General features: G+C 40.9%; 1 protein-coding gene across 5 annotated transcripts in view; it reads left to right on the forward strand.

Moving 5' to 3' along the window:
• tox (thymocyte selection-associated high mobility group box) overlaps positions 1-14,539 on the forward strand; it is a 549,408-nt gene that overhangs the window by 387,668 nt on the left and 147,201 nt on the right. For all 5 annotated transcript variants that reach the window (XM_072571585.1, XM_072571583.1, XM_072571584.1 and 2 more), the window contains one exon: positions 3,972-4,037. In XM_072571585.1, coding sequence (XP_072427686.1) covers positions 3,972-4,037 — 66 coding nt within the window. The remainder of the gene's footprint in view (positions 1-3,971; positions 4,038-14,539) is intronic.

A 14,539-nucleotide genomic window follows, 5' to 3' on the forward strand; every position in this document is an offset into this window, starting at 1 on the left:
CTGGGACCCTGGTGCTGTGAGGCCGCAGTGCTAACCACTGAGCCACCGTGCCACCCATAACAGGTTGGGGCCTGTTACATTAAGTTTATGACAACAGTAAACTTTAATGCCATTGGCAAAGCTGGTCCTAGCCTGGAAAGAATTTGCAAGTCCAGTTGCAGACTTTTGCACAGCTCTTTTATGAGTTTCTTCAGAAATCTTAGTGTCCTCTTATTGGTGTCTTCAATATGTCCAGGGAGAATCCTAGCTTTGTGTATGTAAATAATGGCTTAATAATGAGCATCTAAAATTTAAATAGAGCTGTTAGGAATGTGTCTTTTCATTTTCCAAAAGCTACAAATAGAGAAGGATGCTGTTGCTGATATTAATGGGAGACAGGCAGGTCGCTAGAAGAACACAGCAGGCCAGGCAGCATCAGGAGGTGTAGAAGTTGACGTTTTAGGTGTAACCCTTCTTCAGGGCTAATACTTATAGCTACATACTAATCAGGGGGTGACTGACCTTGCCTCTACAAGCACGTAAACATTAGTGGAGAAGTCCATTGGCTTCAAAAAGCTGGCTATTCAGCTGACTGAATGTTTTGATTTCTGTTCATTAAAACAAGTGTTTATCACCAAGAAATGTGAGTTACTGTGAGATACAGCTGTACAGATGGGCCTTCCATGTAGCGCTCATTTTGAAGTCATTGCAGAAACTGATTATTTCTGAACAAAGACACATTTTCGTGAAGGTTTTCATTTTGCCCTAAGTGGTAGAATTTGCAAGAAATAACAAAGTAAAGGAGAGAGCTGATTGGTTAACAGTGGATTCTGGTTCATTGAGGCATTGCCAAGAGAATGCATCAGTTAGTGATGACTGAAAGTTAACTATAAAGCTTTGTTTAAATTTTAAGCAGGGCAGATTCACTCTGATTAATAAAGGCTTTACCATGAGAAATGAACCAGAGAATGACTGCTACTGATTTTAATGTGTTGAAACGAACCCAATGTGTGCATGTTCTTTTTGTCTGATGGTCAGTAACGGAGGAAAGTTAGCGTATGGAACTGTTTGGGAATGAGGAGTTGGGGTTGCTTTCATTAATATCTTCATGGACAAAATGATAGCTGTCTGGGCTGCACCCTCACTTTCTCTGCCTTGTTCTCTTCCTTCTCTTTTCCAAGCCCATCAACTACTTCCTTGGTCAGTGGTGGAGTCAGTGTCCTTCCTTATGTAGCACTTGAAAAGCAATTGAGATCTTGCAAATACATACAACTGCAGCCTGAAGGAGATAAGGCCATACCCTCAAATATTCATGGTCATGGTGTCCCTCATTCTGGATCTCTGGTGGGTGCATTTCATTGGTTTGACACATTGTCAGGAATCTGGCTTTCAGCACAAAACTCCATCCAGAAATATGTCAGTGGCACAGAGACTATTTTGGAACTCCTTTAAGATTGAAACACCTGAAAAAATTGAGTACTGCTGGTGAAAATTGGTAGCGTACTGGGCCAGAAAGAATTATGTGCAGGTTTCCACTGGTATTTTGTTAACTAGCTCAAAAATCACTGTTGAATAATTAGAAGATAAATTCTAACGTTAAAAGGCTGTACATAAAATTCATGATGAAATAAAAGGATTAGCTTGCTGCTGAAATGAAATAATGTTGAGTAATCAATGGGATTCTAGCTCTTAAAATAAGTATATTGTACATCAACTTGGAAGCTCTCCCAGAGGCCGAGAGTTCCATTGGGTTCTGTTATTGTAGACACACAAGTGCTTTTAGACATTAATTAAACACTTAGCCATCCTCTTAAAGAGTTTTGTAAGTAATACTATGTGCTACTTATAGTATTGAGATGGCGATAGACTTATATTGTTGCATGGTGTTCATTTAATCTTTGCAAAGTAAAGCCACAACTGCTGAACATATATGTATGTGGTTTTATCAATGATTTCAGACATTGCATCATGAACTTTGCTTTGGCTAGTTGAAAGGGTATTCAGTAGTAGTGTTTACATTTGACTGGTTATTGATTGTGTACATATTGTGGTTGGATTGTTTAGGGAGAGCAATGTTCAGGATTTTGTTTGAATAATATTGCATTGACTGCCACAATTTTCAAATATGTCAGAAAGAAGCCCTCAAGATAAAAGTTTTTTCTTTGTGCATGTTCTTGGATTTTGATTCCGAACTGCTTTGTATGTTTAGATTTGGTAACTGAACTGTTGCAATATCAATGTAAATGCAGAGAAAGTTTCAGACTAATCTATAAATCTCAAGATTGTTTTTTCAAGTTAAAACTTAAACTCCCATCCCTCCAGCCAGAGAGGGAGCCTTTTACTTTAATGTGCTTGAATAAAATGGACAATAGTGAAAATGTTTTTATATTCGTCCCATTTATTTATTTCTATTAAACCTACCCCGATGTCTTTATCATGTTATTTATTTACACTTTCTTACTTGAGCAGTTAAATGTAGTTTTGAGCAATGCCAGAAGTTATAATTTTAATACTAACTTTGATAAGTGCATGGGATGCTGGCTGAACCTACATTTATTGATGTTCCTTAACTGGCCTGCAGGGGCCATTTCAGAGCCAACCATATTGCTGTGGGTCTGCAGTCACATGTAGGTCAGGCCAGGTAAGAATAGCAGATTTCCTTCCCTAAAGGTCATTACTGAACCAGATGGAATTTTACAACATGGTTATTATTTGGTTAGGTTTCAATTCCAGATTTTTAAATTGAATTTAAGTTCCACATTGAGATTCAAACTCACGTGCCTGGTATTCTGGATTACTTGCCCCGTGATATTATCAGCACCCCACTGCCTCCCCTGTGAGGCTACCTGCCTTTGTATTGAACCAAAGCCTGTGAACTTCAGATGGTCTGAACTAAGGAGTTCCTAAGTTTTGAAGTGTCAGTTTCAAGAAAAAAAAAGGCACCACTGAGGTTGGGTTAGCTCAGTGGAATGGATGGCTGATTTGCACTGTAACGTGACACCAACAGCATGGGTTCAATTCCCACGCAGACTGAGAAGGACTCCTTCACCTCAATCTCTTGCCTCACCTGAAGCGTAGTGACCCTCAGGTTAAACCACCATCAGCCATCTCTCTCTAATGGTCTTACAAACACCTTCAGTAGAATACAATGAAGCCAACTTTGTAAAGAAACGAAGTGAACTAATTGTCATGATAATATAGTTCCATAAGTTAGTCAATCATAGCATCAGCGTAGAATAATTGAACAAAACCCACAATTTGTACCATATCCACTAACAAGTATTTAACAAGCATCATCTGAGTTTAATCAGTGAATGTACGGAACATAGTGATAAAACAGCTCTTCTGTGGCAATGGTAGTGTGCCTACTCTGAGCCTGGAGGCCTGCGCTGTAGTTCCACCTGCTCCAGCAGTACATTCCAACATATCTGAGCAGATTGATTGGTCTGTGATGTCTACAAAACAGGAAAACTGGCTCAATCAACTTGAAAATGCAATAACATTGAGATATTAGAGTGTTGCTATGCTGAAACCAGAAATATTTTCAAATATTGGACCATTTCTTTTTGTATGTGCACACATACACTCCCTGCAGCCAAGACGTAACATTAAAATCTGGAGCAAATCAGAGTACTTTCGATACACTTCATCATTCTTCTACCCAGCCAGAAACAGTGCGATTCATTTAGCAATTCATTAAGACTAATAGCAATATGTGTGTGTATGCTGCCGAGAATGAGCCATTTTGTTTCATAACAGATTGCAGATGAAAGGAAACCATTCATTTCTTGCCTGCCTGATGTAATTACTACTGCACTAATTGCCTCAAATCACTGGCATCCAGGGTCAATAAGGATAGGAACAAATAGATCAAAGACATGCAATGTGAAAAGAAATAAACCTTTCAATAAGATCTATGTTTGGTTCTAATGTGCATTATTGCTAGACTTTAAGTTTAGATGCATTCTGAACATTTATTATTCTGTTCACAGTTTGATGGTGAAAACATGTATATGAGTATGACAGATCCAAGCCAGGAGTGTATGCCAGGAAGCCAGGTGGGTTAATTAATCTTCTCCGCCATGTTTCAAGATGTAATTAAACAAATTCAAAAGGATGCATTGCAAATAAGCATTACTATCAGTAACTGGTGTAATCAAAATAATTATAATTTGCAAACAAAGCATTTAAACTGTGCTTTAGATTAATGAGATGTAGCATGAACAAATGTCATATTTGGATGATTCTGAGATGCAAACATTCAACATTGCAATTAGCAGTGTTTTTACTGAGCAATCAAGTATATACTTTGTTGGCATGATCTTAAAAGGCAAATCTATGTTCTTTATGAATAATGGGCTTACATGCACTTATTAGGAGAATTTTAATTGTAACTACTTTGATCATGAGGTGCAAACCTTATACTAAACACCTGCATATAAATAATGATTATACTAATTTATTTTAATTGGAAACAAAATGTTGGAAAAATATCTTGTAGTATATCATGAAATAAGATTTTCAGACAAACACTAATTAGTAAATGTATCAAGTCAAAACACAAAACATTACTAAAGATCATTTATAAGTAAAATTGTATCTAACTTATTATTTGCTATAGGAAGAATTGAAAGTAATCCATTCACAACACTCAGTAAATATTGCTCATCCAAGACGCAATAAATCAGCAGCTTTCAGGCTCCAGCTGAAAAATTATTGCAAACTCTCATTTTGTAGAAATGACCTCGTGTTTTATATCCTCTGGTAATGCACACATTTAAACAATTCTAGTCCTCTAATGTTTACTGTAGTCAATATTTATGCATTTTGTTCTATTACTTATGTCCTACATGTTACTTTTATTACAATGAATTTTGTTTGTTCACTTAATCTATCAAGTTACATTGAAGATAAGTGGGCGTGACATATTAATTAAATCAAAAAAGGGTTTATAGTTTGTGTAAGAAGCAAGATAAAGTTAAAATGAAAAGCTTACAGAAATGTAAATCTGAAAATTAAGAATATAGGAGGCTATCCATTTAATAAGATCATGGCTGCTCTAGGTTTGACCATCAAACATCCAACTACTGAAATGTTGAAAACTAATTGGGTGTCATTTAGTTAATATATATTCAGCAGAACAGTTGAACAATTCTATTATGACACTGCTTTCATGTTTATGTCAGGAAATTTTGGCTGTATGCTATTGTAAGAGTTACAGTTTAATCAGGAAGTTGTGTGCCAATCAGTTGGCTATATTAGACATCCCTCTTTAGCACCTACACAGGCACTGGGCCCCACCTCTTCCACCATTACATTGATGACTGCATCAATGCTGCATCCTGCCCCCAGGCTGAACTGGAGCAGTTCATCAATTTCACCCACAACTTCCACCCCACCCTCAAATTAACTTGGTCCATCTTGGACACTTGCCTCTCCTTTCTTGACCTCTTCATTTCCGTCTCCGTCGACAGTCTCCAGACAGACGTTTACTAAAACCCACAGACAACTACCTCCTCCCACCCAGTATCCTGAAAGAACTCTGTCCCATTCTCCCAAACCCTCTACCTCAGCCGCATCTGCTCAGATGGGGAGACCTTCCACTCACATGCATCCCAGATGTCCACCTATTTTGAATAACATGTTTTTCCTCCCTCCATCATCCAGAGAGCCCTCCTCTGCACCACCTCCATTCCCCGTTCCACTGCTCTAAACCCGTCCCAACGCAATAAAGACAGAGTCCCCCTTGTCCTCACCTACCACCCCGCCAGTCTCTGCATCCAACGCATCACATTTAAACACTTCTGCCATTTCCAATTCGACCCCACCACCAGGAACATCTTCCCTCTACCCACCCCTCTCTACCTTCCACAAGGACCGTTCTGTTTGACAGTCCTTAGTTTGCACCACAGTCCCCACCAACCCCCCCATGAACCTTCCCCTGCAACCAGAAAAGATGCAAAACCTGCCGGCACACCCCCCCTCACCTCCATCCAGGACCCCAAACAGTCCTTCCAGGTGAGACTGAGGTTCACCTGTCCCTCCTCCATCCTAGTTTGCTGCATCAGGTGATCCTGATGTGGTCTTCTCTAGACTGGGGAGACCAAATATAAACTTAGTGAACGGTTCACCGAGCATCTCAGTCGAGCCGGGCTGTAAAGGCCCTCCCAGTCATTGTTCATTTTCATTCCCCTTCCCACTCCCTTTCTGACATGACCATTCTTGGCCTTGTCACATTGACAAAACAAACCACAACTCAAATTGGAGGAACAACACCTCATCTTCCACCTGGGCAGCCTACAGCCCAGAGGACTCAACACTGAGTTCTCCAATTTCAAATAACCTCCCTGCCCATACCCCAACTCCCTTCCCACCTCTACCCCCTCCCTTCCACACCTCCCTGCCACCAACTGGATTCATTCCTCACATTGACCAACCACCCTACCCTTGCCACTCCCTTTATCTGCAGCTCCCCTGACATCCACCCCCAGACCTGAAGAAGGGTTACATCCCAAACGTTGACTTCTCACCCTCCTGATGCTGCCTGGCTGTCTAATCAATTCCCAAGACCAAGAAGTGGGACCAGCACTAACATGTGAAACCACACTCCCTCAGCTCTGGAGCATGTATATTTCAATTCCATTCTTGTATGAAGCCTCATTTTCATAAATATGGTAAAAAATCTTTTTGAAAATTAGAAGTATGAAATCTGCTAAATAGGAAGAAGTCATTGCTGGTGTCTGCCCTATTATGACATTGAACGTTATCCAGCTGGGCAGTGGAACACTGCACACAAACAGCTCCTTTGTTGTTAAGCTGGATTGTTGGCACAAGTCAGCAACATAACTTGGGTCTGCCGAATGCACCACACACTTTAAAACGAAACAGTGGAAAACCAGCATCGATAGTATAATGACACTCATAAACTTCTTCACTGTGTTAGTTATACTTAAGGAAGTGGATTTGGGAATGTTTTGTGGTAACATTCATTATATTTGCAGATAAATATCTTTGTATGTACATATGAAATTTCCTTGTTATCAAGATGCTGCGAATCTGTGCATTTTAACTGGCTTAATGTCTTGTGAAACTAGCAGAGGTATCGAGCACTATGTCATTATGTTTATGTTCTCATTGCAGTGCAATTTGGTATCAGTTATGTATTAGCTTGTAAAAATATTATGAGCTAAAATGTTTTTTTTTCCATAGAATACTATGTGCTTATTATTACAATATGAATTAGGCAACATTTAAGTTAGAAGTGGGGCAATGAGTTTGAAGAAATCTAAGGTAAGCCACAATAAAAGAGCAGCAGTGTGACAACCTGGTGTCCACTTTAACCAGGCAATACAGGAACTACATCAAAGTAAAATAATCTCAACAAGTTCAAAAACAATTTAAATAATTTGTATATTTATGTCAACAAATGTTTTGTACACCATGGCATCACAATTACGATGGAGAGATAGTGATAATCAAAAAACCAGAAGATTAGTGAAGAAATGTACCAAATGTTACAGAATATTTCATTGGCTTTAGTCAAGATGACAGCTATAGACTGACGACTCTATTGTACAGATTACAAGTTATTACTGTGGGGAAGAATCTAACCTTTAGAATTACATACCTTACAGTAAGCATCATTTCCAGCTGAAAGTATAGTATAATTTGGAAGTATAAATAAATTAACAGTAGTAGCAAAACTCTTTTATGACGTGCAAGCACTGTAAATGTTATGATTTGGAGCAACGTTCCGAAAGCTAGTGCGCTTCCAATTAAACCTGTTGGACTATAACCTGGTGTGTGGTTTTTAACATTGTAAATGTTAACCAGTTTCAGTTTTTATTATGATCTAAGGACCTTAAATCATTCGATAATGTGAGTGAAAAATCTGTAATGGCTTCTTCTGCTCTTGGATTCTGTTCAGACAAAATCTACAGTTTATTTGCAATTATAATAATTCCATATATTTCAAATAGAGTCAGCCAGAATGCAAGACATTTATTATCACATGTAAACGATATTTGACTGTCCTCAGTTCTGTGTTAATATTGAAGTGTTTTAAGTGTAACACTGACGTTTCATGTTTGCACTAAATGACACTTACAGTGATGGATCAGCCATTAGATGCCTTAAGGGTTTAAAAGTACAGAGACCAATTTAACTTGCTTAACAAAGCTAGAGCACAAATGGCAGTGAATGGTTGTTGCTATCAAACATCTGTTACTCCTTAAAAGAACCTTGTAAAATATTTTGAATGCATCACTGTGCTTGTGAATAAACTTCTATTTATCAATTGATGAATGCCTCCTCCCACACCCCTCGTCTTGCCCCATCATACCCACAGTGCACTGCTCCAGCGCGGCCTGTAGACATGGCTGCTCCTGTACTGGACCTTCTGCACAGCCTTGGGGCACTTCTCACTGCACTCAACACCAGAGGAAGGGGCAGGAACATTGAAGCCTCCCTTCTGTGCAGCTGTAGCTTGTAATTGAGAGATCATGATCAACAGCTAGAACATGCAATTTATTTCCCCATGTTATTTGTTGGGAAAGGTGTTTGTGTTTTGGGGGAAATGGTGTTGTGATCCTCCACAATTAATTTTGAAAATTCTGATCTACAGCCTTCATGCAGACAGACCATTGTCATGTTGCTGAAATCGAGCTAAGAATCAATCACTCCTCCAAGATTGATTATCTGTGTGCCTTATTGGATTTAAATAATTAAACTCATTTCAGTTATAAAACAAACATTACAGCAGAGTTCCCTGCTTGCTAGTGGCATATACTCCCAGTCAGTCCAACTGATATGTGAAGTCAGGAAAAGGTGAGGAATTCCTGATGAAGGGCTTGCTCAAAACGTCGATTCTCCTGCTCCTCAGATGCTGCCTGATCGGCTGTGCTTTGCCAGCGAAACGTTTTGACTCTGATATGTGGAACTGAAGCCTATACAAACATACACACACAGTCACAGACACACACACACCCACTCTCTGTCACACACACGCACTCTCACACGCACACACACACCCACACACACACACACACTCTCTGTCTCACACACACACACACACCCACACACCCACTCTCTGTCACACACACCCACACACTCTCTCTCTCACACACACACACTCTCTGTCTCTCTCTCTCACACACACACACAATCTCTCTCTGTCTCACACACACACATACTCTCTCTCTCTCACACAGAACCTAGAGTTTTTACAGGTATAGCCTAATAAAAGCAAAGACACAGATGTAACAATTTCCTCTTTTTGAAAAGAAAGCTGAATTATTTACAATAACAGATGAGCCTCTGAGTATCTATGAAATATTGATAGTTTATTGAACCATCCTGACCTCATGATAGTAATTTTGTCTCCTGATGATGTTGATTTCCACACTGTTGTTAATGTTTGTTTACTTGTTTCTTTCCTTTATTTTCCTGGACGCCCAGACTGCTTCCACTTGCTGGTTCCATTTGTTTCCCTCTACGTCTTGCCTGAGTTCTCTCACCAGAGTATTGCTGCAGCTGTTTATTTCTGAAATGACTGTCCCTGAGTGATGTGCGGCTCCTCATTTTAACCGCTGTGTATTGACACTTGTTCTCACAGATCCATTTCACTTTGGGCTGAAATCAATGTTTCAATGGCCTCTCATGTTGAGCCTGGTTTGTCTGGAGCCAAGTTGCTCCAGGTCTTCCCATAGATTTGCAACCCTTTCGTTAACTGTGATAAACAGTTTATACTTCCTTTCTTAAACAAGGATAGACATTACTGCTGAAACTCAGCAGATCTGGCAGTATCTGTGGAGAGAAAGCAGAGCCAGATCTTTGGGTCCAGTGACCCTTCTTCAGAATGTGTTCTGCAGCAATTTCTATTTTTGCTTCAGATTTATAGCACCTATCCCTGTGGTTTTTGTGCTTTTTTCCTTGCTCTTTAAGCTCTTTGGAGTTGAGCAGTGGAATCCCTTAAAGACTTCAAACTTGAAAATGCCACCTCAAAGATGATGGATTTATCTTGAGTTCATTTTTCAGCCTTTTGCACTTGAACTTTTAGTTTTCCCTCAACAGCAGAGAGCTGGGATTTTCATGCTGCTGATTCAGAACAGATACGTTCTGTTCTTCATTAACGATGCTGAAATAATCTGCTGCAGTTTCAGTCATGGCTCTGAGATCTGATTGATTCCATGGGTTCTGACCAGTGCCAGATTATGACATTCTGGTATAATTGCAGTTGCTGCTCCTGCAGCATCTACAATGTAATGGGCCTGTGACCATCCATATGTACCAAATAAAAGCAAATTACTGCAGATGCTGAATCTGAAACCAGAAGAGAAAATGCTGGAAAATCTCAGCAGGTCTGGCAGCATCTGTAAGGAGAGAAAAGAGCTGACGTTTCGAGTCTAACTGACCCAGATGCTACCAGACCTGCTGAGATTTTCCAGTATTTTCTCTTTTGGACCCATATGTACCACATGTGCTCCTGCACGTGGACTTGGTGAACCATTGTATCCTGAAAGTTTTACCTGCATCAGTTTCACTGTGGCCTCCAGGTTCTGTGGGAACATGTTTTCACCTTCAGACAGGAATATATTATTAGCAATTACCCCATGTTGATTTTAGCAAAAATAGATCAACATGTTTAATTCAGCAGGGAAATGGAAACCTAAATTGTAGTTCCAGTGTCCAGGAGGTTGAGAGTAGTGAGGTCAGAAATAAGATTTCAAGGTCACAAGAGTGCACTAGCAAGTAGGAAGGTGGTTTGAAGTGCATCTACTTCAATGCCAGGAGCATCCGGAATAAGGTTGGTGAACTTGCAGCATGGGTTGGTTCCTGGGATTTTGATGTTGTAGCCATTTCGGAGACTCTTGCTGAGATATTTGTATCATTGATAGTCACAGGTGAGGTGCCGGAAGACTGGAGGTTGGCTAATGTGGTGCTACTGTTTAAGAAGGGCGGTAAGGACAAGTCAGGGAACTATAGACCAGTGAGCCTGACCTCGCTGGTGGGCAAGTTGTTGGAGGGAATCCTGAGGGACAGGATGTACATGTATTTGGAAAGGCAAGGACTGATTAGGGATAGTCAACATGGTTTTGTGTGTGGGACATCATGTCTCGCAAACTTGATTGAGTTTTTTGAAGAAGTAACAAAGAGGATTGATGAGATCTATATGGACTTCAGTAAGGCATTCAACAAGGTTCCCCATGGGAGACTGATTAACAAGGTTAGATCTCATGGAATACAGGGAGAACTAGCGATTTGGATACAGAACTGGCTCAAAGTAGAAGACAGAGGGTGGTGGTGGAGGGTTGTTTTTCAGATTGGAGGCCTGTGACCAGTGGAGTGCCACAAGGATCGGTGCTGGGCCCTCTACTTTTCGTCATTTAATAAATGATTTGGATGCGAGCATAAGAGGTACAGTTAGTAAGTTTGCAGATGACACCAAAATTGGAGGTGTAGTGAACAGCAAAGAGGGTTACCTCAGATTACATTGGGATCTTGATCAGCTGGGCCAATGGGCTGAGAAGTGGCAGATGGAGTTTAATTCAGATAAATGCGAGGTGCTGCATTTTGGAAAAGCAAATCAGAGCAGGACCTTTACACTTAATGGTAAGGTCCTAGGGAGTGTTGCTGAACAAAGAGACCTTGGAGTGCAGGTTCATAGCTCCTTGAAAGTTGAGTCGCAGGTAGATAGGATAGTGAAGAAGGCGTTTGGTATGCTTTCCTTTATTGGTCAGAGTATTGAGTACAGGAGTTGGGAGGTCATGTTGTGGCTGTACAGGACATTGTTGGAATATTGCGTGCAATTCTGGTCTCCTTCCTATCAGAAAGATGTTCTGAAACTTGATAGGGTTCAGAAAAGATTTACAAGGATGTTGCCAGGGTTGGAGGATTTAAACTATAGGGAGAGGCTGAACAGGCTGGGGCTGTTTTCCCTGGAGTGTCGGAGGCTGAGGGGTGACCTTATAGAGGTTTACAAAATTATGAGGGGCATGGATAGGATAAATAGGCAAAGTCTTTTCCCTGGGTTGGGGGAGTCCAGAACTAGAGGGCATAGGTTTAGGGTGAGAGGGGAAAGATATAAAAGAGACCTACAGGCAACGTTTTCACACAGAGGGTGGTACGTGTATGGAATGAGCTGCCAGAAGAAGTGGTGGAGGCCAACAAGGGGTGATGCCACATTGGATTTGGTGCTGGGTAATGAACCCAGCCAAGTGTTAGATTTGGAGGTAGATGAGCACTTTGGTGATAGTGACCACAATTCAGTATGTTCACTTTGACAATGAAAAGGGATAGGTATATATCACAGGGCAAGGGATATAGCTGGGGGAAAGGCAATTATGATGCAATTTTAAACTGTAGAGCTGGGCTGAGAGGTGGCAAATGGAGTTTAATGTGGAAAAGTGTGAGGTGGTTCACTTTGGAAGGAACAACAGGAATGCAGAGTACTGGGCTATTGGCAAGTTTTAGGATGCATTGAATGGGAAAGGAAACTGCAGGGATGGGCACAATTGAAATGTAGAGCTTATTCAAGGAACATCTACTGCGTGTCCTTGATAAGTATGTACCTGTCAGGCAGGGAGGATGTGGGCGAGCGAGGGAGCCGTCTTCTTCTCAAAAGGAAGAACAGGCTTATGTTAGGGTGAGATGTGAAGGCTCAGTTAAGGCACTTGAGAGTTACACGTTAGCCAGGAAAGACCTAAAGAGAGAGCATAGCAGAGCCAGGAAGGGACATGAGAAGTTGTTGGCAGATAGGATCAAGGAAAACTCTAAGGCTTTCTCTAGGTATATCAGGAATAAAAGAATGATGAGAGTAAGATTAGGTACTGGATTGGTGGTGCTGGAAGAGCACAGTAGTTCAGGCAGCATCCAACGAGCAGCGAAATTGACGTTTCGGGCAAAAGCCCTGATGAAGGGCTTTTGCCCGAAATGTTGATTTCGCTGCTCGTTAGATGCTGCCTGAACTGCTGTGCTCTTCCAGCACCACCAATCCAGTATTTGGTTTTCAGCATCTGCAGTCATTGTTTTTACCAGAGTAAGATTAGGGCCAATCAAGGATAGCAGTGGGAAGTTGTGTGTGGAGTCTGAGGAGATAGGGGAAGCACTAAATGAATATTTTTCAACAGTATTCACACTGGAAAAAGACAATGTTCTTAAGAAGATTACTGAGAGACAGGCTACCAGACTAGATGGGATTGAGATTCACAAGGAGGAGGTGTTAGCAATTCTGGAAAGTGTGAAAATAGATAAATCCCCTGGGCTGGATGGGATTTATCTGAGAATTCTCTGGGAAGCTAGGGAGAAGATTGCAGAGCCTTTGGCTTAGATCTCAATGTTGTCATTGTCTACAGAAATAGTGCCAGAAGACTGGAGGATAGTAAATGTTGCCCCTTGTTCAAGAAGGTGAGTAGAGACAACCTTGAAAATTATAGACCAGTGAGCCTTACTTCAGTTGTGGGTAAAGTGCTGGAAAAGGTTATAAGAGATAGGATTTATAATTATGTAAAAAGAAATAAGTTGATTAGAGTTGGTCAACACGGTTTTGTGAAGGGTAGGTCGTGCCTCGCAAATCTTATTGAGTTCTTTGAGATGGTGATCAAACAGGTGGATGAGGCTAAAGTGGTCGATGTGGTGTATATAGATTTCAGTAAGGTGTTTGATAAGGTTCCCCATGGTAGGCTATTGCACAAAATATGTAGGCATGGGATTGGGGGTGAATTGGTGGTTTGGATCAGAAATTGGCTAGCTGAAAGAAGATAGAGGGTGATGGTCGATGGGAAATGTTCATCCTGGAGTTCAGTTACTAGTGGAGTGCTGCAAGAATGTGTTTTGGGGCCTCTGCTGTTTGTTATTTTTATAAATGGCCTGAATGAGGGTGTGAAAGGATGGGTTAGTAAATTTACAGATGACAGTAAGGTCGGTGGAGTTGTGGATAGTGATGAAGGATGTTGTAGGTTACAAAGGAACATCGATAAACTGCAGAGCTGGGCTGAGAGGTGGCAAATGGAGTTTAATGTGGAAAAGTGTGAGGTGGTTCACTTTGGAAGGAGCAACAGTAATGCAGAGTACTGGGTTAATGGTGAGATTCTTGGTAGTGTAGATGAGCAGAGAGATCTTGGTGTCCATGTACATAGATCCCTGAAATTTGCCACCCAGGTTGATAGGGTTACTAGGAAGGGAAACGTTGTGTTAGCTTTTATTGGTGGATGGATTGAGTTTCGGAGCCACAAGGTCATGCTGCAGCTGTAAAAACTCAGGTGTGGCTGCACTTGGAGTGGTATCGCATACTGTTCTGGTCACCTCATTATAGGAAGGATATGGAAGTTTTGGAAAGGGTTCAGAGGAGATTTACCAGGATGTTGCCTGGTATGGAGGGAAGGTCTTTTGAGGAATGGCTGAGGGATTTGACACTGTTTTCATTAGAGAGAAGAAGGTTGAGAGGTGACTTAATTGAGACATATAAGATAATCAGAGGGTTAGATAGGGTGGACAATGACAGCCTTTTTCCTCGGATGGTGATGGCTAGCATGAGGGGACATAGCTTTAAACTGAGAGATGA

This window comes from Chiloscyllium punctatum, chromosome 5 (assembly GCF_047496795.1).
Source record: "Chiloscyllium punctatum isolate Juve2018m chromosome 5, sChiPun1.3, whole genome shotgun sequence".
Taxonomy (NCBI): domain Eukaryota; kingdom Metazoa; phylum Chordata; class Chondrichthyes; order Orectolobiformes; family Hemiscylliidae; genus Chiloscyllium; species Chiloscyllium punctatum.